Genomic DNA, 27988 nt, shown 5'->3' with positions numbered 1-27988 from the left:
ATAAAATAAAAATGGGAGTGTGAAAAGAGGAGAGTCAGGTACTCGTCTTTTGCTCAGTGGCTCAGGTCAGTTTTTTACTGGACGTTTGCACTGAAACCTGGTTTTCACATCCGCAGGTGATCCGTGAACGGCGGCTCCGAGTCGTCCATGGGCAGAACGAGGCGCGTGCCCCTCATCACCAGCTCATGATCGCCGTACGCCAGCTCCCGGTCCAGGTCGTCCGCCGCCTGGCCGCCGCTGGCGTGGGCGCCTGTGGTGTCAGTGCTGACCATGATGTCGCCATAAGTCAGGCTGATGTCACCGTCCGTCAGGATGAGGTCAGAGTCATCGTCCTTCAGCTGACACTCATTCTGGGGGAGGAAAACGAGGAACAAGTCGGGTTTATTCACTCATATAAACTAAAACGGGCCACTGTAGGGATTTTATCGATTAACAGTTCACTGGATTAAAATGAGCTCAAATCGATCAAATAGTAACTTCTGCTTAGACCTTTGCTTGAAAAGTTTTGAGATTAAATTTCTGAGTTTGAATAGTCAATTTTTTTTGGGCTTTTCAAACAGATTTCTGAGGTAATGTTTTTTTTTTTTAGAAAATGTAGAAAATTTTTTGGAATGCAGAGATGTGCTTGTTTTATGTTTTTTCTTTTGTATTTTTTTTCTACAATGACCCCAATATGCCATTGTTTTTATTCAGTCAGTATTAAACACATCTGACATGCAAAAAAGTTAAAATACAATGATGTGATTCTTTTTTTATATTTACCACATGAACAATGATCCCTTCATGCTAAGGAAAGACAGCCTTGATACAAACAAAAACACAAGTTACTAAGAAAATGGCCGCTTAACCAATTATTAGCCAACTTTAGATCAACTCATTGATCATAACTTGCTTGTCCCGTGTGACCTGCACTCTGACCTCATAGGCCTGGGGGCTGGTGAGGAAGCGGGCCAGGGGGCCGCAGCAGGGAGGAAGCGTGGTAGTGAGAGGGGGGCCGCTGTGCGTCAGGATGGGCTTCAGGTAGCTGGAGAGAAGCTGGAGTCAAGGAAAAACCTACACAACTCCCAACTCCAAGGGAGAGCAACAGGAAATAGCAAATAACGTGATGAATGCCTGGTATGAGCATCAGGATCAAAACCTCCATCGTTTTTATACATAAGTGATTTTATTCCAGTTTACTGTCTTTTTGTATTTTTGCATACAGTGGATGGTCCTCTACCTATTCATGGTTCAGTATTTGCAAGATTTTCTGTCTTTTCTCCAAATTATTCACAGAAAATTTGTCCTTTGGTGGATATTTTTTTGTTTTTTTTAAGAAAATCTGAAATCTTTGAAAGAAATTGCGGCTCATACAGCTGGGACACATGGGCACAATGCCACTTTACACTATTGATCCACTCCTGTTGCAAAACGAGCAGGGAAATAGTAAAATAATTGAACTTAATAAATGTTAGAAAAAAATACAATAATCAATATTTTATTGTGACTGCACAGTGGTGCAGTTGGTAGCACCGTTGCCTTGCAGCAAGAAGGTCCTGGGTTCAATTCCTGGTCCGGGGAACTTTACAAAAATTAACTAAAGTTTGCTGAATGTCAAAATAAAGGAAAGTTATCATTATAGCAGTCATCAAATACACATAATTTTGGTAACCCTGACTAACCTAAAAGATAAATATTTTGTCTCATTTAAAGTCAGAGTTAAAACAACGTCACATTTATTTATAGGGGATGTAAATGTCTGGTTTCAGTTGTAGTTCTGGAGATCATTTGTTTCCAAATCTATAAGCTGTGCTCCCCCTGCTGGCTGAAAATATACACTTCGCCACTCACTCATGGAACTGAAAGAGAACCAGAGGAATCACGAAAACACTGCGAGTTGTTTCTGTAAAGGATACTTGTGGTCGAAGTTATACCAAATTCTGAAAAGCCAGGCACTTTCTTGTTTGGTGCTTCTCCTCTCTGATCCGTCAGCAAAACTCATCTGAATCAACAAAAAAAAGGCATTTATTTGTAAAACCAGTTCAAATAACATTTGCTAAGTTTTACCATCACGTCGCCAACTTACAGAGTTTTCCTGATCAGGGTCAACTCCCACTCTGTTAGAAGAAAAACAGTAAATCAGTCGCAGATGGACGTTTTTAGAGAAATTTCTCTAAATGCCAACAATGTCCAGATGTTGAAGACTCATTGCCAGTTACTGGAAATGTTTGATCAAACTGGGGTTAGGGAGCAACCAGCAACCAGAAAGCACAGGATGGTTTGGATAGCTTCTCGCCTTTAATAGATAAAATATATTTTTTGAAAACTGTAATTTCTATCTACTCGGATTGACAAGCAAAATAAAAATAAAAAAAGTTAAATAATCTCAATTTGAGCCTTTTTTCAAACCAAAATAATCATTTAATTTTACATTTAATTTTATACATTTAATTTTTTCCATCATAATATTCTTAGATTCTGCACCGTACTCCAGCGCATTTGGGCCATTGTAAATAGAAAAAAGCCAAAAAACTTACATTCTGAGATTAATCTCAGAAATTTTACAGAAAAAAATGACATATTTTTGAGATTGAAAAGTCAAAAATCTCAGAAATCTTGAGATTAATCTTAGAAATTTTACACAAAATATCTCGAAAATTTCAGATTCTTTTTTCTGACAATTTTTTTCAACTTTAGAAACTCATACATTTCTAAGAATAAACTCAAAATGTATGATTTTGGCTAATTTTCAACAGTTGAATGTTTTTCAACAAGATTTTTTTTGCGAAAGGTACTTTTCTCTGTTTTTTTCTTCTTCTTCAATGGCCCTAAGATGACATTGTAGCCTTAGGACTTGTTAGGGAGGAAAATAACATTTTCCTCAGACATTATGTGCAGTTTGAACAACATAATTTAAACAGAGTCGACTAGAAGTTTCCCAGAACTGTGGCATTTGTTTTTAAGGAATAAAGAAAATAGTAGGAAATCTGTCTAAGTTTATGTCTGAAACTGCTTACCGTATCCGCTGACAGGACAGCATCTGAGTGGTGCCGCCACCACACACCCAAACAGTGAAGAAAACCACAAGAAGATTGGTGGAGAACATCATCTGGCGGGCGTACGTAGCCGTGTCCCTGATGGACAGGGCGAAGGTCATCGCACCGCGCAGCCCTGAAAACCAAGCAAAAACAGGAAAACAAGGTCACAAACGTGTGTCTGTTTTGAACAGTCCTGCAGTCTGCTCCACTGGCCTGCAAACATCATCATGTGCTGGAAGTTGGATCTAATCTTGTTCCGTCGACCCAGATTAAGGAGGAGTGACAGAGGGTAGATGTTAGCAGCTCTACCCACAAACACCGCCAGCTGGATGGGAGGAACGTCAAGGAGGAAAACCAGCGGAACATCCTCACACATCACCCACAAAACTCCTCACTACATCAATTCTGGACTAATAAACAGACATCCTTTTATGAATGTAAACTCAGTAAATGTTTCTGTTTTCCAGATTGAAAAGATACAAAAGCTCCAACGATGAACATGAGATTAAAGACGTGGTTCTGGAAGGTGAACAGGGTCAGGCCCATGTAGGAGAAGATGAAGTTCTCTGCCAGGAAATTTAACAGCTCAAACAGCTGAAAAACAAAGAAAAGAAACATCAACAGTTTGTCTTTGAGTCTCATTAATGATTTGGTCGTGAAATTAACAGCTTTTATTCACCATATCATAAAACACAACTAATATTTATTGTACTTTCTGATTACTTTAAATCATGTGAATGTGGAGAAACTGATGGACATAGAAGATTTTTCCTTCCCAAATCTTTCCTTTTTTAAACTTATTCAAAACTCCTGATTATTAGCAAAACGTTTGGTTTGAGTTTCAGATAGAAACACTGACAGAAGTTGTGATGAATGTAAATCTTTATATGAATATTTAACACTGGAACAGGAAAATATTTCAAAATCCCAAATAAAATAAAGTCTCTGTAAACAAAATTAACCTACAAACAGGAAAGCAACAGACTGGAGACTTTTGTAATCCAGTTTGTGTTAGAAAGAGAAAAAAGAAAAAAAAAAACAATCATGCAAGTAGAAATTTGTATTTGTCATGCAAGTAATTGTTTTATTGCTTAATGCAACAGGCCTATTCACACATATGATTTAAGGTAGGTTATTATTTATTACAACAATGGACCCTGGTGTATTGTTTTTACAATGACACCCTAATCCTTTAGTGAATACTAAACAGTTTTGTAGCATTCGTGTGGTTCTGACCTGCTTTGTCCGGTCCTGAGACTCTGGAGACAGATTGTTGAAGGTGTAGTGGGCCTGAGTGATGCCACAGAAGAGCACAGCCACAACACCTGCACAACACAACATGATCGAAAGACAAGAAAACCGCATTTCAATCTGTTCAACGAGGCTGCATTGTATGAAACTAAATGTGCTACAGATTCGCTTTAGGTTTGAGTTTGCTACCTGTGAAGCCACAGGCTTCAGCCAGCAGGAAGGTGCTCCAGGACATGAGGAAGAACAGAGCCGTCTCCAGCAGCTGAAAGTCCCTCAGTTTGGTGAACTTCGTCACGTATTCCCAGTCAAGGATCTTATTGAAATTAATTTAACTGATTATGTAGGTGCATTTAGTCCACTTTAATCAAGCTGTAGTTTGATTGTCTAGAAGGTCCGGTTCGCTTGGGGAGATGTGAACGCGCAATCAAACTCTGCAAGGAACAAAAACCAAAAATCCTAATTCTCTGTTCTGTTGATGTGAACTCTGGTTCGGTTCGAATTCAAATTAAAGTGACAAGAGGACCAGAGACCGCTCCAAAAGCAGGAAGTGAACTGCAGCACACAGGATTCTGGGTAAATACAAACAGAACAAATTGCTTCTGGTCTCTTCCCAAAGACAAAAGAGAAATCCTACAACCACTAAAATCTGACGCTACTCCATTTTTGTTTACGTTTCATCGTCTTCTTCAGAGGTTTCTGTGTTGTTTACTTTCAGTGCTTCTTGGTGCAGCGCCACCACAGGTGAGGAGGGAAGCAGATTTTTCCAAAGGATTTGGTTCCTTTGACACAATGTGATGTGAAAGCGAACCGCACCAGCTGAAAATTTAACAAATGTTGCAATTTTGATCCCCAATCAAACCAACTACTGAACTACCAGGTGTCAAAAAACCTGCACTATCTGTGCCACGTCACAAAAAACAATCGGTATGCTCGTGCTGTTTTCAGTACTTTACACACATCTCTAACAGCAGGATGCTATTTGTAACCTAAGCCATAACTTTGTTTAATCATAGCTTATGCAGCAGACTGGACAGACGACAAAACCAGAAAAGATATGAGAGCGGTAACGATTCCCGTTGCAACGCCCAGAGAGAAGGAGCCGCTGAAAACGCCGAGGAACATCCCTAAGGACTTCAGCAAGGCCATGGCCTCAAACGTGTGGCTGTTGTCTCCTTGTGGCTGATATGCAACAATAGACCTGATAATAAAACACAAAGAAAAACACTTAAAGGCAAATATACACAGTGCACACCAGATATTTACATAGGAAACCCGTCTGTGTTTGTCTCAAGTCCAGTGGGTCGACTTCACGACAGACACAATCAGGTTTACTGTATTTATTCTAACAAAAGAGCAAATAAAGTTGGTGGTTGACATCAGTCCAGCAGCAACAGAAAAAATATGGGGCGGAGCTGTGAGTTCTTCTAAATGCCATTAGAAGCAGCTGATTGACTAAATTTGTATTGCCTTGCTGCTGAAAATATGTCATATAAAGAAAATTACCTTTAAGTGAAATAAATTCAAGGAATAAATTTGTTCGAAAACCCAATAAAAGTACAACACTAAACACAAATTCTTTCAATTATAAAAAGCAAAGCCAAAGAAAATGATCAATATATTGAGTTTTAAGCAAATAACACAGTTTCTATAACATAAAGCAAAGCAAAATGAATATTTTTGAATATTTCCATTACTGCCTCTGCTATTGAAATACACACTTTTTAAAAGTTAATTATTTCTATCTTCAAATATGATTTGTGCCGTTTTGCAGTGAATCAAGACTGGGATTTATATCATTTTTATAAAAGCTTCATTTGTGTGATCTTTTTAAGCAACTTCATTTATTTATCTAATGGCCCTTTTCTGTATTGTAGTTACTGTTTGGATATTAATTTTCTGTGTGTTTCTCCAAACTTCTGCACAGTAATATGGTAAAAGTAATGTACAATATAACCCATAAATATTATTTTTATTGAGGAAATGATTCATTCTTTGTTTTTTAGCACATGGTGATTTGAAGAACTTTAGTCTGATTTAATGCCAGGCAGTAAGAAAAAAAAGTTTTAGTTTTTTAGTGCATGTAAAAAATAGCCAAGAGTAGAAACTTTATTTTCAGAAAAGTTCTCTTACTCAATTCGACCAAACAGCGCGTCTTTAAGCAGCATCCTTATCATGCAGATAAGTATATTCCAGTAAAACGCTGGAATAACTTCACATTCCAGTGTTTTACTTCAGTGTTTAATCAGAACCAGAAAGAACTCGGGCTGAATGTTTTTCTCTACTGAAAACAGTCCTGCAGCACGAACATGGAGATACTTAAAAAAAAAACCCGACCCATTGCTGGGAAGGCGACAAACTAGAAACAGAAAAAAGACCTGAGAATATGGAAAGTTATTTTTAAATCCTGGACTGTTATCGTCAAAATGATAATGTTATCAAATTTTGATAAAATATTTACTGACAATAATTTAAAGTCTGAGATAAAAAAAAAATCTGGCTAACATGGATTATTTTTAATTTTTAAAAAGTATATTTCTTACTTATTTCTTCCTAGGTAACAATGTTTCACAGAAAACACAGCAGAGGAATTTAGTGCTGAAAAGCTCAGATCCTATGAAATATTTCTATGCTACTGTAATAAAAGACTAATTTATTTCCAGGTTGTTGTTATTTTTACTCAATATTACCACGTAAAAACCAATACTAGTCTGTATATTTTATAAAGTCTCAATTTGCTAACATAGTTCTGGAAAAAAATGCACTGAAAAACACCAAACAGGAACTTTCATCTTTTTTTCCAACCAAAGTTGATTCTACAATTAGATTTGTTCAACATGACACACAAATCACAAGGCATTTTGTCATTAAGCTTCTCGTCTCCTCTTCAAAGATGACTAAAGGGTGTGGGCATTTTTTTTTTCACGGAACATCGTTTACCAAAACGACAAAAAAAGCAAATAACTTGATAATCTAAAACTCTGGCTGGATAAGCCAGAGTAAAAACAGGGTAAAAGCCTCTGATTCGTCATGCTAGTCCTCAGGCACTGCAAAGACACACAACGACATGCTCTACTTAACGCACAGTCAGTGAATTGGTGAGGGTTTCTCTGGATGGCCTGCTTCCTCCTAGCTGCATGCTATTATAACGCTTTGTTCTGTGGAAATTACAACAGAACAATGAAGGGAAGAGGAAAAACAAAGCAACACCAGGGGAACTGACTCCAGCTTGGTCAAATGTGAATCTCACAGCTGGTTGGTTCACTGATCAAACATGAAAAACACACACTTTCATACATGTTTGTTCATGTCTCAAACATTCAGTCATCATGATTAGACGTAATTTGATTTTAAAAACTTACGAGGACAAAACGACAGCGACGGCATCATTGAGGACGCTCTCTCCAAACAGCAGCGCATACAAATCCACGTCAACCTGCAGCTCATGGAAGATCGCCAGGACCGTCACTGCGTGACCAACAGAAACACATTAAAACTGACATAGACTGAAAAGACATTTAAGCAATTTGCTGAGAAAAATGTTGCCGTGTAAGAGTACAAAGAAAATCTCAAATGTGGTTACTTTTACCCTTTAACACTTTCAGAAATCTCACCCAACTTTGTCTCTAATTTTTGCATCCTGAGGATTATCTTGAAATCTTTTACAGAAATAGTTAATTGATCTATTTATGGTTTGCGTCTTTACTTTATTAAAGACAAGGTATTTCAACTTGAACTCCTGTGCATCTTTACTGAGTTTAGACAGTCTCATAAAAGAGCAACACTTTCTGAAAACAAAAATGTGATGCACACAATCTCAGCTATTAAAACGTTATCAGTACTTCTCACAACTGCCAGCAGAAACTAATGTTGCATTTTAGATAAACATTTCTAAGAAAGTTTCATGATTAAATTATTTTTCAAATTATAAAAATTTAGTTTGCAGCAACTGCAATCAAGTAGATAAAATATGAGTCGTAACACCTGCTTTTGAAAAGACTGATAATAATGCTGGAGTACCTCAGGGTTGTTTATTGAGTCCTATTTATTAGACTGTATATTAATGACTTCTTTGATCACCTCATGCAGGTTCAAATGTGAATTTGTATGACTAATTATAAGTTTCTTAAGAAAATGCATAGTTCAGCAAATTTGCAGTACCATAAACATTTTACGTTATCTGAAAAATTCCAACAGTTTCTGAAAGAGGAACGTTGCGCTTTCCAGCCAATATCGGGGTATTAAGGTAATTTCACTCCTGCCGTAACAGGGAGCATGTTTTTGTTCAGTTTAATTTGATGAGACACTTTTTAATAGACAGTAAATTGTGAAAGTATGTGCTATATATTGAAAGTTCCAGTTCGGAGGGTTAAAATGTAATCCCTGAATAGAAAACATAATCAGAAGTTCATTTGAATAAATACCCGGGTCTGTTGCTGAGACGATGGCGCCAAAGAATAGACAGTCGGTGAAGAAGAAGTCTCCACCCAGTTTGCCCAGGTGCTTCATCAGCGTGACACAGCCGTACATCAACAACCTGTTGGAGGACAGCTTTAATTATCTGTCCATAACCATGTGGGTTATCGACAGATAATTCGACAGCAAAGTAGTCAGAGCTGTGTTTTTCTCAGTGCGGTTTCTGAGCACAATCATCTTACCCAATAATAAAACAGGAAATCACAGTCCCCACAAAGGCATAAGCCAGGATGGATCCCATGTTCCGGAAAAAATGTCTCTGGAAGATAAGAGCAAACATGCAGCTAACTTTACTGATGTTACAGTATTTAATCATAAATTAAAACTATTCATTTAAAGATCTGAGGATGTTGTACCCTTTTCAAGCTGTAGCCTGCATGAAAGATGATGGGCGGGAGAAGAATATTGAAGAAAACTTCAGGGTCAAACGTAACCTGAAGCCCACAAAAACAAAGATATGTATCAGTAAAACAGCAAAATAATCAAATGCTTTGACGCTAATTAATGTTATGTTAATTATTTAATCAAGATTGACAGAACTGGGAGTAAAATAACATGTTAAAAGAGAGCAGCAACTCAATCAAGCATCATTTAAGGCTGAGATTATTCTTATTTTAGGTCTGAATCCAGATCAGTACCAAATTTGTCAGAGCACAAAGAAGTTAGGACATTTTTATTTTACACTGGATCACACAGGGAACAGAGTTTGATTGTGTTGAATTTGGGATTCCAGAGAAATAAAGACCTTGGAAAAGTATTTCCTCAATTAATTAAGAATGTTTATGTGACAATCCAACAGAAAGTAGCACAGCTGTGAACTGGAAAGTAATGCAAGATTTTTTTTTTTTTTTACAACTATAAATAACTAACATGAGTAAAGCTGACAGCATAAAGTATCTTGCAAAGAACAATGGGAAAATACCTCAGTGATAGGTCATTTTACAAAGTATTATCTCAGAGGAGGTAAATTATTTGTTTCCCTAAAAAATTTTGAACTTTGCATTTGAAATTTGGCAATATATATAAAAAAAGTTCAATTGGCATTAACATTTTTGCAATCAGATGCCAGAGCATGACACATTTCTCTATATAACCAGAAATAACTCAAGTGATTTGTGTTGTTTCAACTGGAATACCTTTCTTGATAATTGTGCATTCATTTATTTAAAATAACCAGAATCATGGCTCCAACTTCAAAGCTGCAAAGTAAAGTAAAATACTAAAATGCCATCAGCAGTAACTACCACAAACGCGAGTAAACAGCCAGTACCTTGCGCAGCATCTCGTTGTCTTTCATGTTATTCACCTCGTTGGCACTAATCTCCCCATTCAAGGTGTATTCGTAAAATTTGCCACTGATATTTAACAGCAGGGTGGCGGGGCTGCTGTTGACAAAACAGTTTGTCGGGTAGACGTTGGCCCGAGAGACCTGAACGACGTAGCGCAAGATCACCCCGACGATAAGACCTAAGAAAAGAGGCGGAGAGCAAAAATAGAACAGAGGACGGTTTAATTTAAGACAACAAAGCTCCATTTATTTTTATTGCATTTGAAATTTTCTCTCAAACACATTTAAAAGTAAGAATCTGGTTCTTGGGTTTTCTACTTTCTCATCCACAGGCAGAAATAAAATAAATTCAGCTTTAGTCTCACATTGATCACACACTTTTGATGCCATCAACAAGCTGCTGGTTAGTCATGTCTGAATTTCTGTTTTGCTAGTAAATCTTAACTTGCAGTGGTGTCTAAACTTTTTGCCTCAGAGGCCAAAACTGTTAAATTTAAACTACTGGTGCTTCACAAAATGCATTAAATTAAGAACACAAGAAGTAGTTTACTTTCATTTCTCCTTTTACCTGCTGAATCATGTTGCCTTAATAAAAGAAAAAACATTTCCAAACTTCTAGGGTCATCAGTTGATTTCATTTTTTTTTTTTTTTACTTGTGTTGGGGAGGCTGATCAAATTAATTTCAAGGGCCACAAATGACCCAGGAGCTACACTTTGGACTCCTCTGGTCTAGTGGATTTAATAAACAAAGTGCAGAAAATCATTTATTTCCTATTAAGTCTGGTGTGGATGAGTTTTTGGGTGACATAAAACACCAACATGCCAGGTTAAATAGAGGAAGTAGTCAGTTCAGCACAGCATAAGCAGATTAATTACTGTCTTGTGTCAGTCAAATGTTACCAGTTTAACCTGGAAGGGAAGTGAAATGTTTTGATGTTCAAAAGGGAACAGAAAAATAAACTGCAGTTTAAACTACAGATCACGGTGTTGACATTTCACATCTGATCGATATCTGCGGGTCTGATGGCGTCTTCCAGCTGTCAGTCTCACCGTAAATCATGGCCAGCCCGGTTTCGTGCAGGAACCTGAAGCGCCGGTGCTTGAAGAGCCAGATGGTTAGTATAGTGAGGGTGAGGAGCAGGATGAAGATGAGCAGGTCTGCGCTGTCCTGTCTGTGGCTCTCCTCAGCCTTCTTCTCCGTAGAGATGTTCTCCATGGCACTGCTCTCCTCCTGGGCTGGAGATGATGCTGCTGAGACGCCGATGAACACACACAGGCTCACCAGAACAACAACCAGCAACCGCAGCGTCTTCACAGCCCGCAGCGACACGCCCACGCTCGTTCTGGTTAACATTACGGCTTTTTTGTCATACGGTCGGAGTTAAAAGAAAAAGAGAGAGCGAGAGAGAACAGAGAATGAGTCACGGACCGAGAAGAGATGACAGCCAAGACGGCAGCAGCAGAGTCAACCCGGAAGTGAAAATTATTTTTCTCCAGAAAGCGTATAAATGTGTTTCACGCTAAAAGTCTTATTCAGGGTTTTACCTTAGCCAATGCTTGGAAAAAAATTACATTTGTTTAAAATAATAATTTAATGCTGATTTCTTAAGCTTATTGGAGATTTTGAGCTTTTAACGGAAAATACCCATTTCACTCTGACCTGTACTGTTTTATTTTGAAATTTGCATCTTATTTAATTTCAACAGGAAGTGAATCCAAACATGTATTTAATTCAGTTTGAATTAACGCTGCGAAATACAACTTTTGCCATAAAATTAATTCAAACTTTCTGAATATATTTTTGACTCTTTTGCTACTCCAATCTAGAGAGCCGAGTCTCGCGATACAACCCAAATGCAACGTTTGTATATATCGGTAGTTGCACATTTAAATAAATTAAAGTTAAAAACGCATCGTATTTTATAATATAAGCTTTCCTTTTAATTAGTTCAAATTTAAGTAACTCATATAACTCTTGGATGAAGATGTGAATCTTGCCCTTTTCGGATGATCATGCACATTTTTAATTTCACAATTCTTCTGTTGATAGGCGTCGGAGGAAGTGTACGGACGAGAAGGCGTAAACATGCAACAAATCCGAGGAGGACGTGAACGCGGCCAGTTGAGGAGGTCGATTCGGAAAGTAGAGCTGGTCGAGATCGGAGGAGACGGTTGGAGGAAGAAGGCGGAAAAACAAATTACAAATTGAAATTGTAAAAGGCGGATTGAGCATAAACTGGTATGTGAATGGTTCGGTTGGTAATGGAGTTAGGAGATGAGGAAGATATGGATTTTGATGGGTGGACGCCAGTGGGGAGAGGAAGAGGGAGAGGACGTGGAAGAAACAAAATAGATGAAAGAAAAGAAATTGGTGAAAGTCAAGGAAGTAAACGAGAACTGGAAGAAAGTAGCTCAGAGGAAGAAAAGATAGTTAGGAGGAAAGTTGTGCGGGAGGAATTTAAAATAATATTAAAACTTAAAAATGGAAGGACAAGATAACATTAGCCCCATTGTGGTGTCAAGAGAAATAAAAAAGAAAATTGGAGATGTTGAAATGGTAAAAATGTTGAGAGATATGAATCTGTTGGTGGTTTGTAAAAACGAAGAACAAAAGAACAAGGCTCTAAACGTGGAGAATATTTGTAAAAAGAATGTGTTGGAGAAAAGAATCATTGGAGAAAATAAAAAAACTGGAGGAGTGATTTATGGGATCCCTCTAGATGAAGATCTTGATAAAATCAAGAAAAGTGTAGTTGGTGCAAAAGTGAATAACTTAAAGAGATTGTCCAAAACAGTAAACGGGGAGAGAGTGGGGGTCTGTCAATACTCATGGAATTTGAAGAGAAAGAATTACCACTAAACATCAAAATAGGTTATCTCAGTTTTCAGGTCAGGCCTTATATCCCTCCACCGCTTCGTTGCTTTAAATGTCAAAGATATGGACACATAGCAGCAGTTTGCAAAGGAAAGCAGAGATGTCCAAAATGTGGAGAAGATCACAAATTAGAAGAATGTAAAGAAGAAGTACAAGAAAAAGTTGTAATTGTGGAGGGAATCATAGAGTTACATATGGAGGATGTGAAGTCAGGAAGAAAGCAAAAGAAGTCACACAGATTAAAATGACTAAAAATATAAGCTATGCAGAGGCAGTTAAAAATGTGAAAGAACAGAAAATAGAGAGATTGAAAAAACGAGGCAAATTCCACTGCAAAGTGAGATACAGTCAGAGGAAAAGGTTGTGATATCAGTAGAAAAACTAATATTATTTATGGCATATGTTATCAACTGTACTGACCAAGCCAAGAATAAAACGGAGAAGATTAAAATTATAGTGAGGGGAGCGGAAAAGTTTAAAGAGGGATCATGGGAGAACATAAACAAAAAATTGGAGGTAGACAGGAAGCCAGGAACATCTGGTGGAAATAATTCATGTTAATATTACAATGGAATGCAAGAAGTTTGATTGCTAACGGACAGGAACTTAAAGGATATATTGATAGTCTTGAGGAAAAACCAGAAATTATTTGTATTCAGGAAACATGGCTAAAAGCAACGTTAGATTTTGTGATTAACGGATATGGTAGTGTAAGAAGAGATAGGCAGGAGGTGGATGTGGAATATTTGTAAAAAAAAAGGGATACAATATCAGGTTTTAGGGAAAGGGAAAGAACTTGAATATATAATAATTGAAATTTGGGAACAAGGTGGTAAAGTTAAAATAATAAATTTTTATAATCCATGTAAATTATTATCAATTGAAATAATGGATGAATTAACTGAATATTTGGAAGGAAAAGTAATTTGATGTGGGGATTTAATGCTAATAGTACATTATGGGGTAAATGTAACGATAGAAATGGGAAAATAATAGAAGAATTAATAGAAAGTAAAATCTTGTATGTATTAATGATGTGAGGGGAACTAGACTTAATGTAAGAACAGGAATGGAATCAGTTATTGATTTAACAATAGTTTCAAATGGTTTAGCGAGTATTTGTGAATGGATCATTGATAAAAATACAACAATAGGTAGTGATCATTATCCCATTACAATAAAAGTAGGATTAAATATAAATAATAAAAATATAAAGGTCAATAAAAAATGGGATTTTAATAAAGCAGATTGGATTAAATTCAGATTTTTAAGTCAAATAAAATTAGAAAAAGTGGATATGGAAATGAATATAGATGAAATAAATTTAAAAATTTGTGAGATAATCTTGGAAGCAGCAGATAAATCTATGAAGAAAATAGGGTGTAACAATTATAAGAAAATAGTACATGGTGGACAAATGAATGTAAAGAAGCAATAAAAGTAAGAAACAAAGCATTTAAGGTATTAAGAGGTAATTCAAAATATGAGAATTTAATTGATTATAAAAGAAAGCAAGCAATAGTAAGGAGAATAATTAAGAATGCAAAAAGAGAATATTGGAAAAAAATGTGTAGCACAATAAGGAAAGGAAACAAAAATAGAAAAAATTTGGAGAATGATTAGAAGAATGAATGGCATTAAAAGAGAATTTGAATATCCTATATTAAAAGTAGATAACATAAATATAATTAAAGATGAAGATAAAGCAGAAATATTGGCAAGAACATTCAGTAAAATCCACAGTTCAGATAATATTAGTGAGGAGGGTAGAAAAGGAAGAGAAAATACAAAACTCAAATATAAAGATGTGTTGCAGAATGAAGAAGAAGCAAATAACTTGTTAAATGTTGAATTTACAAAAGCTGAATTGAACTCTTCATTTACAAAACTTAAAAATACAGCACCAGGTAAAGATAAAATATGGTACAGAATGATAAGTCAGCTCAGTGAAAAATCTAAAGAGATAATATTGAAATTATATAATAAAATTTGGGAGGAGGGGAAATTACCAATGGAATGGAAAGAATCAATTATAGTACCAATAGCTAAACCAGGGAAAGATAAATCAAAACCAGAAAATTATAGGCCAATAGCTTTAACATCAAACTTATGTAAAATAATGGAAAAAATGATTAACAATAGACTAGTATATTATTTAAATAGTAAGGGGTATATAGTAAATTATCAAAGTGGATTTCGAAAAGGGAGGAGTACTAATGATCCAACAATATGTCTAGAGCATGAAATTAGAAAGGCACAAGTAAATAAAGAAAAGGTGGTGGCAATATTTTTTGATATAGAAAAAGCGTATGATATGATGTGGGTAGAGGGATTATTAATTAAATTATATAGGTTGGGCATTAAAGGAAAGATATATCAATGGATTAAAGACTTTTTACTAAATAGGAAAATTCAAGTTAGAATCAGTGAAGTAACATCAGGAGTATATAGAGTAGAAAATGGAACCACAGGGGAGTATAATAAGTCCGTTATTGTTCTCTATTATGATAAATGATATTTAAAGGTATTGATAAAGAAATGGGATGTTCACTCTTTGCGGATGATGGAGCGGTTTGGAAAAGAGGGAAAAATTTAGGTTTTATTGTTAAAAAATTACAAGATGTTATTAATGAGCTAGAGAGATGGGCATGGCAATGGGGATTTAAGTTTTCAGTTGAAAAAACAAAAGTAATGGTATTTACTAGGAAAAAAATAAACAGGGAAATAAAATTAAAATTATATAGTCAAGAATTAGAGCAAGTAAAGTGTATAAAATTTTTAGGAGTATGGTTTGATGATAAACTAAAATGGAATGTACATATTCAGAAAGTTGTCGATAAAAGTAAGAAAATTTTAAATATTTTGAGATGCTTGGCTGGCAATGATTGAGGAGCAGATAGGCAATCTTTGAGACAGTTTTATACAGGTATGATAAGAGCTAACATAGATTTTGGTTGTATTGTTTACGGTTCAGCAGCGAAAGTACATTTGGTTAAATTAGATGTAATACAACATCAAGCATTAAGATTATGTTCTGGAGCATTTAAAACCACACCAAGAGCAGCAATGGAAGTAGAGATGGGAGAAATGCCATTAGAATTAAGAAGATTAAGGTTGGAATTAAATTATTGGTTAAATTTGCAAAGCAATAATATTGATCATCCGGCTAGGGAAATTTTAAAACCATGTTGGGAAAAAGAAACAAAAGAAATGGGGAGTCTTGGATGGACAATTGAAAACAAAATAAAAGAATTTAACATGAGTAGTCTGGAAATTAGTCATCAACACCAACATCAGTAATACCACCATGGATTCTACCAGAAGCAACAGTAGATATGACAATAATGGATAAGAAACAGGATAAATCTTTCATCATTGATAGTAGTTCAGTGCAGGTACTTTTAAACAATTACTATCAGTATATTCAAATCTATACAGATGCATCAAAAATAACTGGAAAGTAGGTATAGCGTTTGTAGTACCAGAATTCAATATAAGAATAGGAAAACGAATTACAGACGGATCATCAGTGTACACAGGAGAAATGATGGCAATTCTATTGTCTTTACAATGGGTAGAAGAGATAAAACCATTAAAAACAATAATCTGTTCAGATTCAAGATCTGCATTATTAAGTATTAAAAACAAGCAATCGGATAGTAGAATGGACATTTTATTAGAAATATTTCACACATTATATAGAATAAAAAATATGGGGGTGATAGTTAATTTTGTATGGGTTCCAGCACATATTGGAATAGAAGGAAATGAGAGGGCAGATAAATTAGCAAAAGGGGCAATTCAAAATCCAATTAGCATTAAAGTTAAAACAAGTAAAGCTGAAGGAAAGAGTATAGTTAAGGAAAAACTGACAGAAAAGTGGCAGGAAAGGTGGGATGAAGAAATAACAGGAAGATGGTATTATAAGATTCAGAAGATGGTAGGAGAAAGAAGAAAGGGAGGAAGAAATAGAAAAGAGGAAAGAGTGATAACAAGGATAAGATTTGGGCATACAGGGCTTAACTACTCACTTTTTAGAATTCAAAAGCATGCAACTGGTAAATGTGAGTATTGTGGAGAATGGGAAACAGTAGAACATGTTATTCTAGAATGTGATAAATATGAAAGAGAGAGGAGATATATGAAAAAAGAGTTTGAAAGTATTAAGGAAAAATTTAATTTAATAGATATTTTGAGGAAGAGTTTTGAGAGCAAACATATACAAATAGTTATTCGATTTTTAAAGAAAACTAAGATATTCAGTAGAATTTGATAGAGTAGACATAAGAGTTAATGTATGGATGATAGTGATGAGTAGAATATAAATATGGATGTAAGTATGTATAGGTATAAATATAAATATGTTTTTTCTTTTTTTTTTTTTTTTTGTGTAGGTGTATGTATGAATATATATAGGTATATATATACAGAGAGAGCTTTAGACCAACACGAGCCACACTCCATACCAGTAAGTGGCGGTAATGCTACTCTAAGTTTGTTGCCAACCGCCAATAAACACAAGAAGAAGAAGAGGACGTGAACGCAGCACAGCACTTCACAGTTAGTTTAGCATATGGCTAATCTCTGCGATGAGACGACACCTTGATCACATCTAAATCGTTAATTTCAAGTTTTATTTGTTATTCTTTGCAGATCTGCATTTCATTTCAACCGCAGGCCTCGTACATCACAAAGCTGGAAATGACGTCTAAAATTAAAGGTAAGCGACATCATAATGTTAGCCTTCTTTGCTAACATTAGCATTAGCGTACCTTGGTTTTTTATTATTTATGTTGCATTAACTACATCTGCATTGGAGGAATGAAGGCAAACAAATGTAACACAATGTAATAAGTTAAATTTACTGTATTATACCAATTATAACAATAGCAATGTAAACGTTACAGTCTGCGGTAAACGTCTTCAGTTACTGCTCTGTTTTGCACTAAATAAAGCGAAACAGCTGCAATAAGCTTCGGGTAAATAAGCTCATTTTGCTTAACTTGATTGTTTTCCTATCCATCTCCGTGTTTTACTGGAAGATTTATTTTTAAAAAACATCATATTCATGATCAAATGTTTTTGTTTTGATTCTAGTGGGAAAGGTGGGCTCCAAGAACAAAGAAGATGCCCCTTATGAGCTGGAGAGCCAGTATATCTTGAGGCTTCCTTCGGTGAGGAAGTTTACTCCTTTATAAAAGTCAGCATGATACACTGTGAGTTTAAAGTGACGTGAATTCATTTTCTATCTTTTTTCAGGAGTATGCCTCAACAGTCAGAAGGATAGCACAGTCCAGCAGTATGAACATGAAAGACAGACTTACAATCGAGCTGCACCGTAAGTTACTTTATCAGTATTACTGCCACTGTTCTGTGCTTGACCTGTTTGTTAAACTACTAATTTCACTTCATTTGATCATGAAATGAATCTCACAAGATCTCCATTGTTGATAAGAGGTTAACATGCACTCATCATGTCAAGGAATATATTTTGATCTCAACCATTGTTTTATGTTAGTTTTTAAAACTGTTGTTATGTGCAGGAGTTTGAATGTATTGAACATTTTCTCTAATGCACACAGCGCCTATATGATGCATACAGACTCAATCCTGACTGGATGTTAACGTTAATAAAAAGTTGCTAGTTTCCTGGCTCTGGCACAGGTTTTAAGCAAAGCCTAGAAATATTTAGTTAGGTTGAAGTTGGAGTCATCAAGATTCAACAAGGTATTTCAACAGGATATCTGAACTATACTTTAACACTAAGTTGATGGCAGGAAACCAACCAGTTTAAGTTAACTCTATCAATGCTGATGAGAAGAATGATTAAAAGTCTGTTCAGAATTATGCCTAAACCTCACTCATAACTTTGAAAACAGAAGAATATTTTGCTAAATATTAGCAGGGTTGCATTTGTAACCCTTCTTTGTTCATCTTAAGTCTAATAGGTTGACGTTACAACAGACACAATCAGGCTTATTGAGTGAAATGCACAACATTAATTATGATAACAGTCAAAAACATTCACAAAACCTGGAAAAATTACTCATGAAACCTTGTATATAACTAGATTGGTCAAAAATATATGTTAAAATATGATACTGATAAAGAAAAACTGAGCTGATGGTAATACATACCACAGTTACAGACGGCAGCAGAAATAGGAGATGAGCTGTCGCTATGGTAACCATCAACTGTCATAACTCAAATATAACTTTTTAACTAAAAAACAAAAGTCTAAATAAACCTAGTTTAGCAATCTACAATTATGCTGAAAATAAAATTCTGTCACATATTTAAGTTTATATGAATGTTTTTGGCTTTGTGAAAAATATTCTGATTATATTTATTGTGTGTTTAATATTAATCTAATATTAATATTAATCTAAGTTGATTCATGTTTTCACCAAGAAAAAAGCAGCACAAACACGTCTTTCAGAAGCATAAAATTACTTCATCTGAACTTCTGTCTTGAATGTTTTTTATTTTTACGTTCTGGTTTCATATTTATTGGTTGATTTTTTTATTATTATTTTGAATACTGCAAGATTTGTTTTCAGTGAAAGCTCTGCTGATTAACAAATCAATTATACATACTTGCTTGTGGTTAAATTTGGTTGATTCAACAATTGTGCTTCTTCTGATTTTTTTTTTTTTTTTTTTTTTTTTTTTGCGATTGATAAAAATTTAGTTAGAAATAACAAATATATTTTAACCTTCCTGAATTGTGTGAATACAGATTTTGGATATTAATCCATAAAAGCCCTTAAGAATGTTGGGATACATCTGGAAGTCTTATGCATTTAGTTTTTTAGTTAAGAATGTTAAAAGGTAGCTTTTTCTTTTTTCATCTGACCAGAACGCAGTCAGATTTATTTCTCATTTTCCTCCGGTTCTCAGCGGACGGTCGTCATGGGATAGTGAGAGTCGATCGTGTTCCTCTGGCCTGCAAACTGGTGGAGCTGCCATGCATGATCGAGTCCCTGAAAACAGTAGACAAGAAAACATTTTACAAGACAGCTGATGTCTGTCAGGTAAGCCTTAATCTCAACTAGACCTTTTCTTCTGTCTTTTTAGAACTTTGCCACCTTAAATTTGATTAAATTTCTTATTTTTTATGATTATTGTGAAGGGGAAGTTAAACAATAAACGTTTTCCAATTTATTTTTACTAATCACCCATCATTTTCCTTCCATTTCACAATTATGGACTACTTCACCCCTAAAGAAATTATTACAAGTTTGCAATTTTTGTCCAAGTATTAGAAATTGTTTAATAATTCAAGGTTTTCTCTATCTGGTTAGATGCTGGTGTGTACACTAGATGGAGACCTCTACCCTCCTTTGGAGGAGCCAACCGGCACTGACCCAAAGACTAAAAAGAAAGACAAAGACAAGGACAAGAAATTCATCTGGAATCATGGCAGTAAGTTGATAAATATCCTCACAGGTCTTGATTTTGTAAAGATTTTAGCTAAAAATGTCTTATATGAGCAGGCTATCTTTTTGCTAACTGTCGTTTCACGTCCACAGTCACCTGCCCTCTGAAAAACACACGCAAGCGAAGATTTCGGAAGACAGCGAAAAAAAAGGTTTCAACTTATTTTTTTTATTTTTTTTCAGTTCCCCTCCAGGGTTCCTCACCCGTCTGTTTAACATACTGTTTGATGACCTGTCTCTTTTCTGAGCTCTCCTCCAACAAGACATTTACATTTTATGAAACAGTGGTGAAAGTGAAAACCAAGATTTACATATAAATAAAGCATTTTGTCTTAGATTTCCCTAAAGGTGTAAAAAAAAAAAAGCCATTTCACAATAGCATTGAGCAAGCCGAAGCTCTACGCTTCTACTTTGTCTTGTGAATGGATATTCCTGAAAGTGTGGAGCACAGCCATATTGATTAGGCCTCCTCTGTTTCAGTCGCTAATGCCCTTCCTGGCCAGCAGCCAGCTGCTACCTTCACGTGTTTGTGCTTGTGTGTATGTGCATGTTGGTTTACAAGTGTCCTGATCTTTCTCTGCTTTTTCCCCGCTGCAGTACATTGAATCTCCTGATGTGGAAAAGGAAGTGAAGAGGCTGCTGAGCACAGACGCAGAGGCTGTCAGTGTTCGTATCCTTTCAGACACCTGCGGTAAAAATATTCGGTGCATCCACTGGAAAACTGTAATCCAACGAGAGATTTTTCTCATGTTATAACTGAAGTGTTAGTTTTATCTTATTTCCAGGCGACAAAGATATTTGAAACGTGTTGAAATTTGGTCTATTTGCAGTGCATTATACATTGATATATCTAAGCCGAGTTACTAATATAGATTGAATCAGGCTTCGATAATAATCTATTTTATTGTGTCTATTTCATTCAACCTCCACACATTGTCTTATGATTTTATTATAGTGAATTGTTGCTGGGCTGTGATTGGTCAGTCAGTGGAAATGCGATTAGATTTTTAGATGGAGCGTCTTTCCAAATATGGAAGCCATATTTGCTCCCCTGACTTTAATTTTCCCAGCTGGATTTATCCGACACTCAGCCTCCTGCCCAGCTCACCTTACTTGCCTCTGTGTAAAACGTTTGTGGGTAAAGATGCGGTGTGAAAAGAAGCTTTTAAGGTCTCTGATGAAGCTCTGAGCCTGCCTGACAGAATAAGAGCACAGGGAGGCTGCTTTGTGTGGCTACTGGCTTTGAGTTAATTGAGACGGACTGTTCATTATCACTGCTTAGTTGAGCACTGTAAAACTAGACTATTTATAGTTCCATTGTTTGCATACAGCTTTAGACATACACACAACATAAGCATGTAGAGGACAAAGATGGAAAATGATCTGTTTCTGCAGTGGGGAAAAATCTAAATTGTTTTTAATACAACCAACAGTAGGAACATTATTAAAGCTCCTCCTCTGTGTACTCTGCATAACCTTTTTTGACTATAGAGCAAGACTTGTCTTATAGCATTTCTCAAGTTTGGTGTTTACAGAGAGGAGAATCCTTCATCATTCCTCCTTTCTTTTGTCTCTGATTTTGGAGCATTTCTGAGTTGATTTGGCCAAAAATGAGTTTGTTTTAGATCAAACTCATTTTTATTTTGGGCCACTTTAAGATCTTAAACATCCTCAAAGGGTGAAATGTATTGATAAAACTACCAATTAACAAATTGTTAGTGTTACCGTTCTCAATATATGATGAGTATGTCATAAAATTAACCTATTTTCACATTGTAATTTGACACTATGAAAGAAACTGATTTGATTTTTATGGCCCCCTAAAGCAGGGGTGTCCAAAGTGTGGCCTGGGGACCATTTGTGGCCCTTGGACTGAATGTCTGTGGCCCTCAAAAAACTGTTGAGAATGACAGAAATTTGGACTTTTTATTTTTAAGTCAAGATGACGTTATTACCAACATTATTTTCTCATAATGGAAAAAGTTAGGTACAACAAAAAGACTTTTTATAGCCAAGCTTTAATTACAAGTAGAAAAATGTTGATTCAGAGATTTTTACTGACTTTGCTGAACCAAAATCAACTTTTATTTAATCTACTGCACTTGGCTAATTATAGCAAGCATTTTAACAGAAGGTGACCTAAATTATGTTCTTGTAGATAAGGATAAATTTGTTATATTGAGCCCAAAATAATTTGAAAACAAGATCCCTTTCTCTAAATAACCTTATTCTCGTAAAATTTTGATTTTATTTACTTTTTCTTTCAGAAAATTATTTTAAAACTCCACATATTTGCTTTTTTTTTTTAATTTACGACAGAAAAGGTTCTTTACTGGCAAACCCTGCAAGTAACTGGTTGACCCTAAGAAGCCACTCCTTAGAGTTTTTCCCTTGTTTTTCCCTGTACATGTAGGATAAATTAAATACTACAAGTTATCATCATAACATGGATGTTTTTCCTAGTAAATAAACGTCCTGTTACAATAGAATGTTAATTTATCTTCTAGGTTTTTAACCAGACGTGCTGCGCATTTGGTGGTGTTTTGTGTGTCTTTGTGGATAAGTGAAGTTTCTGGAAGTTGTTTGACCCTAACTGCAGCTGTCCAGGGTGGGAGGTCATAGCAGAGGATGAGTCCAAAGAAGCCGACCAGCACGGCTCTCTGGCCAATCTGGACTCCTCTCCCGGCACCTCGGGGCACAAGATGGGTCATGGAGCCTCAGGTAAAAACAACGCAACTTGTTCATTGTATGAAGTGTGGAGAAAAAAAATGATTTGCTGCTTAATAACGAAGAGTTTCAGGTGAAAAGTAATTCCCATCCTTTGGATACATTGTGAAAGATTTAGTTTGCGTCGAGTTTCTCACTTTAATTTGTTAAAAATAAAAATAAACCAGTGTTTCTGTTTGCTGTGTGTTTGTTACACAATGAAAGGAGCAGGAATCAGTTTGATTTTACCAACACACTGTAACAAAAAAGTTATTGATGTTCAGCTGTTGATCAAATAATTGATAAATTACTTGCATGACCATTATATTTTAATTTTCTCATCATAAATGTCAAAATATTTTCATGGATTCATATTAAAAGCAAGATGGCTTCCAGCCATATTCCTATGTTGCCTTCTTATGATTTAGCAGTTTTGCTTGTTTGGTGGCATTTTTTGTTTGTTTTGTTTTTCTTATATTGTATTTCTGTAATTTTGAAAATGTTGTGCTCTGATGTTTTTACTACAAAATGTGGTTTTGTGACTCCAGTGAATAAGATCTTCTTGTCATTATTTGGATTGTAGTTTTGAAGAAGTCAAACTAGTTTTAAACGAGATATGTTATATTTGTAATTAATTATTACAAAGAGAAATAAATTGAAAGTAAATTGAAAAAGGTCCATTGAAATTACCTAGTCTTACCAAGAAAACAAAATGTAAGTAGGGATAAAATATATCTATGCTTGGTGAAAAGGTGAAATCTTAAATTTCCTGCCAAACGTTGCAGCGGTGCTTGTGATCATCATTCATTCTTATTTTCATTTTAGCTTAATATGTATGCAATGTGAACCATTTTGCCTTTAGGTTTCAGCATTTTTCCCATTTGTCTCATTCTCTAAAGTCCCACGCGACGAACTGAGAGAGATCTTCAACGACATCAGCAGCTCTAGTGAGGAAGAGGAGGATGAAGGGGACCGGCACGACGACGAAGACCTGAACATCATGGACACTGAGGACGATCTGGTGCGGCAGCTTCAAGACAAGCTGAACGAGGCGGACTCGGCTCAGAATGAAAGCGACAGAAACAACCAGATAGGTGAGCAACAAAACTTTCCCAGGTGAATAGAAAGGGAACTTTGACCCCATTACTCTGTGGATTAGCTAGCATGCTGTTTCTTTTGCACACAGGTTTTCTGTAGGACTTAGATCCGAATAATTAGAGGTCATCATAAAGAATTAGCCTCACTAAAGCTAGAACAACCCTTTTTCTTAGGTTTTATCATTTTTTCTCAGAATTCTGAAGGTTTTTTAGAATTTTTACTTTTTCTCAAAGTTCTGTTTTTTTCCAAGAAGTCATAATCTTAAGTTTTAAGGCAGATTATCTATTTTTGTTTTTAGATTTCTTAAGCCATTTTTTCTCAAAACATCTAAAAACACATTTTTCTCAGAATTCAGAATGTTTATGAATTTTTTCTCAAAATTCTGATTTATTTCCAAAATGTTCACTTTTTTTCTCAAAGTTCTATTTTTTTCCAAAACAATCTAAGGTAAAATATATATTTTTGTTTTCAAATTTCTAACTTTTTTTCTTTCTGACTTTTTTCCCTCACTCTTAAATGTTGGATTTTTTGAATCACATTTTGTTGTTGCTATAAGAAAAGGTGAATTTCTGCTCAGGAGTTTTAATCATCTTTACCAGGGCAGCCAATAACTGAAGAATGTGTATAAATTAGATTAAAATCGATTGAAGTTAAGCTATTTAGTTTTTTTTTTGTCTATAACCCAGCCTTTGGATAGTGAAGTTTTCTCTATGAATTTTATTACCATAGTTCAAATATTCATGTACAAGATCCCAGATCAAGGCTCGTATTTGTTAAATGTGAGATATGGACATGAGTGCCAAGTGCAGACTCTTTAATTTAAAAGTATTCACATTCAAATAACCTCCATACCTAGCTGTATGAAGCAATAGCCTTCTTAGATTATGCAATGTTTCACGCTGGCCTTGCAAGTCCCACCTCGGGGTAAATGTTCTGCCTCGTAGCCAACGCAGATGTTAATTTGTCAGTCCTAGTTGTCACAGCGACAAGGTTGGACTTCGGAAGAATGTTTGACGTTAAGTTAAATCGGATCGCCCTCAGGTACTTGTCAAAACGGATGTAAAAAATAAATAAATAAATTGAACCAAGTATCTGAACTTTTAATAAGAGCTGAGTTTTTTAGGTCAGACATCACATGCTCAGAGTTAAATAAATAGCCCCTCTTTCACTTAAACACACACGCTGTGCCCCTCACACACTGACAGCTCTCAGCTAACCAGCCTGACAGGTGTTGTGTCTCAGCATGCAGCTCAGACAGCTGCCCGCTCTGGCAGCGCTCTGCCTCCTTATCTGCATACATGAAGCTGTCAGTCAGCACCACTGGTCAGCTCCAAACACACTTTATTCTCTGTACGTTTCAAGCCGGCTCACAATACTTTGTGCAGCAGTTCATGGCTGTGATCAGCGACGCAGCAGTGGCTGCTTCTTCAGTAATTTAACAAAACGCAGCAGCTGCCCCAGAATATTAAGCGCCAGTCGTTACAAGCAGAGAGTGGGTACAATTAATTTGATTAATTAAGATGCTGATGAGAAAAAAGCTTAGTGTGACACAATCCGATTCAATTTAATAGGGAGGTTAAGCCCACAGTGGTCTGATTCAGTTGTCTCAATTCCTTGAATTGAACAATTGTTTCCTTTAGATCCAATTTATTAGGCTCCTCTTCTTGTGCTATAGGTGTTTGTGTTTTCCCTGGAGTGCTGCTGGTGAAGATGCTCCTGTAATTCTTCAGCTTTGCTGCACAGGAAAGAAAACACTTCGATGTTTTCTTCATTGTTTTTTTTCAATATTTCTAACATACGAACTTCTGTTTTCTGCAGTTATGGACTATCAGGTGCAGATTAGCAACATTAAGGCCAAGCTTCAGGAAACGCGTGCCAGAAAGAAACAGCAGGAGGAGCTCATCATGAAAGTAGAAAACCAGGCCCTGAAGGTGAGCGTGTTAGGATCACACCACAGAAACACAAAAGTAGTTTTGGTCTAGTTTCTAGACCGATTTAGCCAGCTGATTTCCTTAATTTTGGGAAATGGGTGATCAGCCGATTTTTATGAAGCTGATCTGATCTACCTTGGCAAACATGTAAAAATCAACCGCTGTCCTCTTTTGCTCTCCCGTTGGAGAGGTTTGACTGATCGACCGGTCAATCGACTACAGATGCAGTCAGTTCTCCCCTAATTTACTTGAAATAAGACAAAACTAACTTACAGTTAACTTGTCAACAAGATACTGGTCCTTTGTTTAAGTAAGTAACTCCTTAATATTGAGGAAAAAGGCTTTAGTTCATCTTATCACATTGGATAAATGTCTTAATACAAGTGAAATAATCTATTACTTTTTAATCAATATCAAGGAATTATTGACATAAAATAAACTCCTATATTTTCAGTTTTGTTTTATTTCAAGTGTACTAAGATATTTGCACTAGAAACCAGACCAACATTACTTGTAATAATTAGTGTTTTTGCAGTTCAGGGTTTGTTTATGAAGAAATATTTCTTCACTGAGCTTGTATTTAATTTCATTCATAATGATTGAGTTGGTGAATCTTGCAGAAACCCTGGTTTTTTGGGGTTTTTTTTGTTGGCCTGTATTTGAAACTAGTTCGACAGGAATTAGGGTAATGACAGAGCGGGAAGACATGCGGCAAATGTCCCTAGGCCGGGAATCTAACCTGCGACCACCACGAGGACTAAGGCCTCAATATGTGGGTCGTCCTTTGCCCCTGCGCCACCACAACACCTAGAAACCCTGTTTTTTAAATCGAAATTAAAGGGGATGGATACAAATGTGTGCAATTATATTTTTGGTAAAAAAAAAAAAAGTTTTATGAGTTTAAGGAACATTTCTATGGGTTGCTATTTAGCGTAGAATTCAGAAAAACAAAACAATCTCCCTCTTCAACCCTGCGCTCTTCATTGAAAACTTGACAATGAGTGGAGCATGAGCAGACATGGGGCTTTTTTCATGTTGCCATTTAGAGCTCTCATTTCCTGGTGTTTTGGGACAGTCTCAGGCTCATCACCAGTCGTTATTATCACAGTCGCGTCGAAAAGGTCAGCCGTCTCTGACTGGCATTCCAAGTGGCCTTTCTGTCACAGAGAAGATACTGACATGAGCAGACACACATTTAAAGCCATCACACTTTAATGAGGCTCAGCATGTCGACTCCTACTAATCCCGTTTGTCTCTCTCTCTCTCTCTCTCCTCGATGCAGAATCGCTTCCAAGCCTTGCTGGATGAGATCGTTCAGCAGGAGGAGCAGGAGATGGAGCAGGTGAGTAATTGTTTGGTAATAACTCCACGCTGTGAGCTTTTTACAGCTTTCAGCTCTAAATACCAGCCTTTACAGAAAAGTTAGAAGGCATAGATGAATTTCTTTTGACACTCCCCCCTGTGAAATTTATTGTGATGAGAAGAGTTAATTATCGTCTTCTTTCTCTGCAGTTTAATTTGGTATTTACTGAGCCTCAATCAGGTTTTCTATTTTCTCCCCCAACAGCTGGCTTCGCTTCAGGAGCAGCTGGACTCCCTGATAGAAAAATGACCAGCAGGGGGCAGTCTCTTATCGTCTTCAGCCGCTCATCATCAGGAGAATGAGAAGGGAGGAGGACCGTGTCCTCGTTCAGGAGGGAGGCGTCTTTTATCAACGAAACTTGCCTTGTCATTCCAAATTGCTTGTTTTATGTATCACATCTGTGGCATTGTGATTTGTGAATAGTTTAGAAGGTTTTTTACAAGTTGCTGCATTATGCATGTGCATTTTGGGCTTTAGGAGGAAGTATTTTGTCATTCTAAAATAAAATACGAGTCTTGTACAAGTTTTGCTTCTGTCTTTTCTGTG

The 27988-nt window shown here is 36.1% G+C and overlaps 2 protein-coding genes across 4 annotated transcripts; one reads left to right on the top strand and one right to left on the bottom strand.

Moving 5' to 3' along the window:
- LOC129360443 (sodium/hydrogen exchanger 6-like) lies at positions 1–19121 on the bottom strand. The gene is made up of 17 exons (XM_055030674.1): positions 19043–19121; positions 11081–11389; positions 10012–10208; positions 9098–9175; positions 8924–9000; positions 8690–8802; positions 7628–7733; positions 5326–5466; positions 4458–4564; positions 4254–4342; positions 3498–3611; positions 3231–3342; positions 2997–3150; positions 2066–2096; positions 1896–1981; positions 919–1024; positions 1–350 (listed from the first exon to the last, which is right to left on the bottom strand). Exons 1-17 carry the CDS (start codon positions 19104–19106, stop codon positions 105–107), a joined length of 2130 nt encoding a protein of 709 aa, XP_054886649.1. The 5' UTR covers positions 19107–19121; the 3' UTR covers positions 1–104.
- Positions 12142–27965, top strand: LOC129360444 (transcription initiation factor TFIID subunit 7-like). 3 transcript variants are annotated; one of them, XM_055030677.1, is made up of 13 exons: positions 12142–12269; positions 17559–17625; positions 18003–18079; positions 18165–18243; positions 19806–19939; positions 20210–20330; positions 20438–20496; positions 20942–21014; positions 22952–23065; positions 23950–24144; positions 25967–26079; positions 27362–27421; positions 27647–27965. In XM_055030677.1, exons 2-13 carry the CDS (start codon positions 17607–17609, stop codon positions 27689–27691), a joined length of 1089 nt encoding a protein of 362 aa, XP_054886652.1. In that variant the 5' UTR covers positions 12142–12269; positions 17559–17606; the 3' UTR covers positions 27692–27965. The 3 variants fall into 3 exon arrangements, with proteins under 3 accessions (XP_054886652.1, XP_054886651.1, XP_054886650.1); XM_055030676.1 differs by lacking the exon at positions 12142–12269 and adding an exon at positions 17342–17465; XM_055030675.1 differs by lacking the exon at positions 12142–12269 and having other exon boundaries at positions 17437–17625.
- Positions 27966–27988: the final 23 nt, after the last annotated feature.

The sequence above is a fragment of the Poeciliopsis prolifica genome, unplaced genomic scaffold (assembly GCF_027474105.1).
Source record: "Poeciliopsis prolifica strain line A6 unplaced genomic scaffold, Auburn_PproV2 SCAFFOLD006, whole genome shotgun sequence".
In the NCBI taxonomy this organism is placed as follows: Eukaryota; Metazoa; Chordata; class Actinopteri; order Cyprinodontiformes; family Poeciliidae; genus Poeciliopsis; species Poeciliopsis prolifica.
The sequence above is the reverse complement of the archived record's forward strand: the minus strand, read 5'-3'. Positions and strand labels throughout refer to the sequence as shown.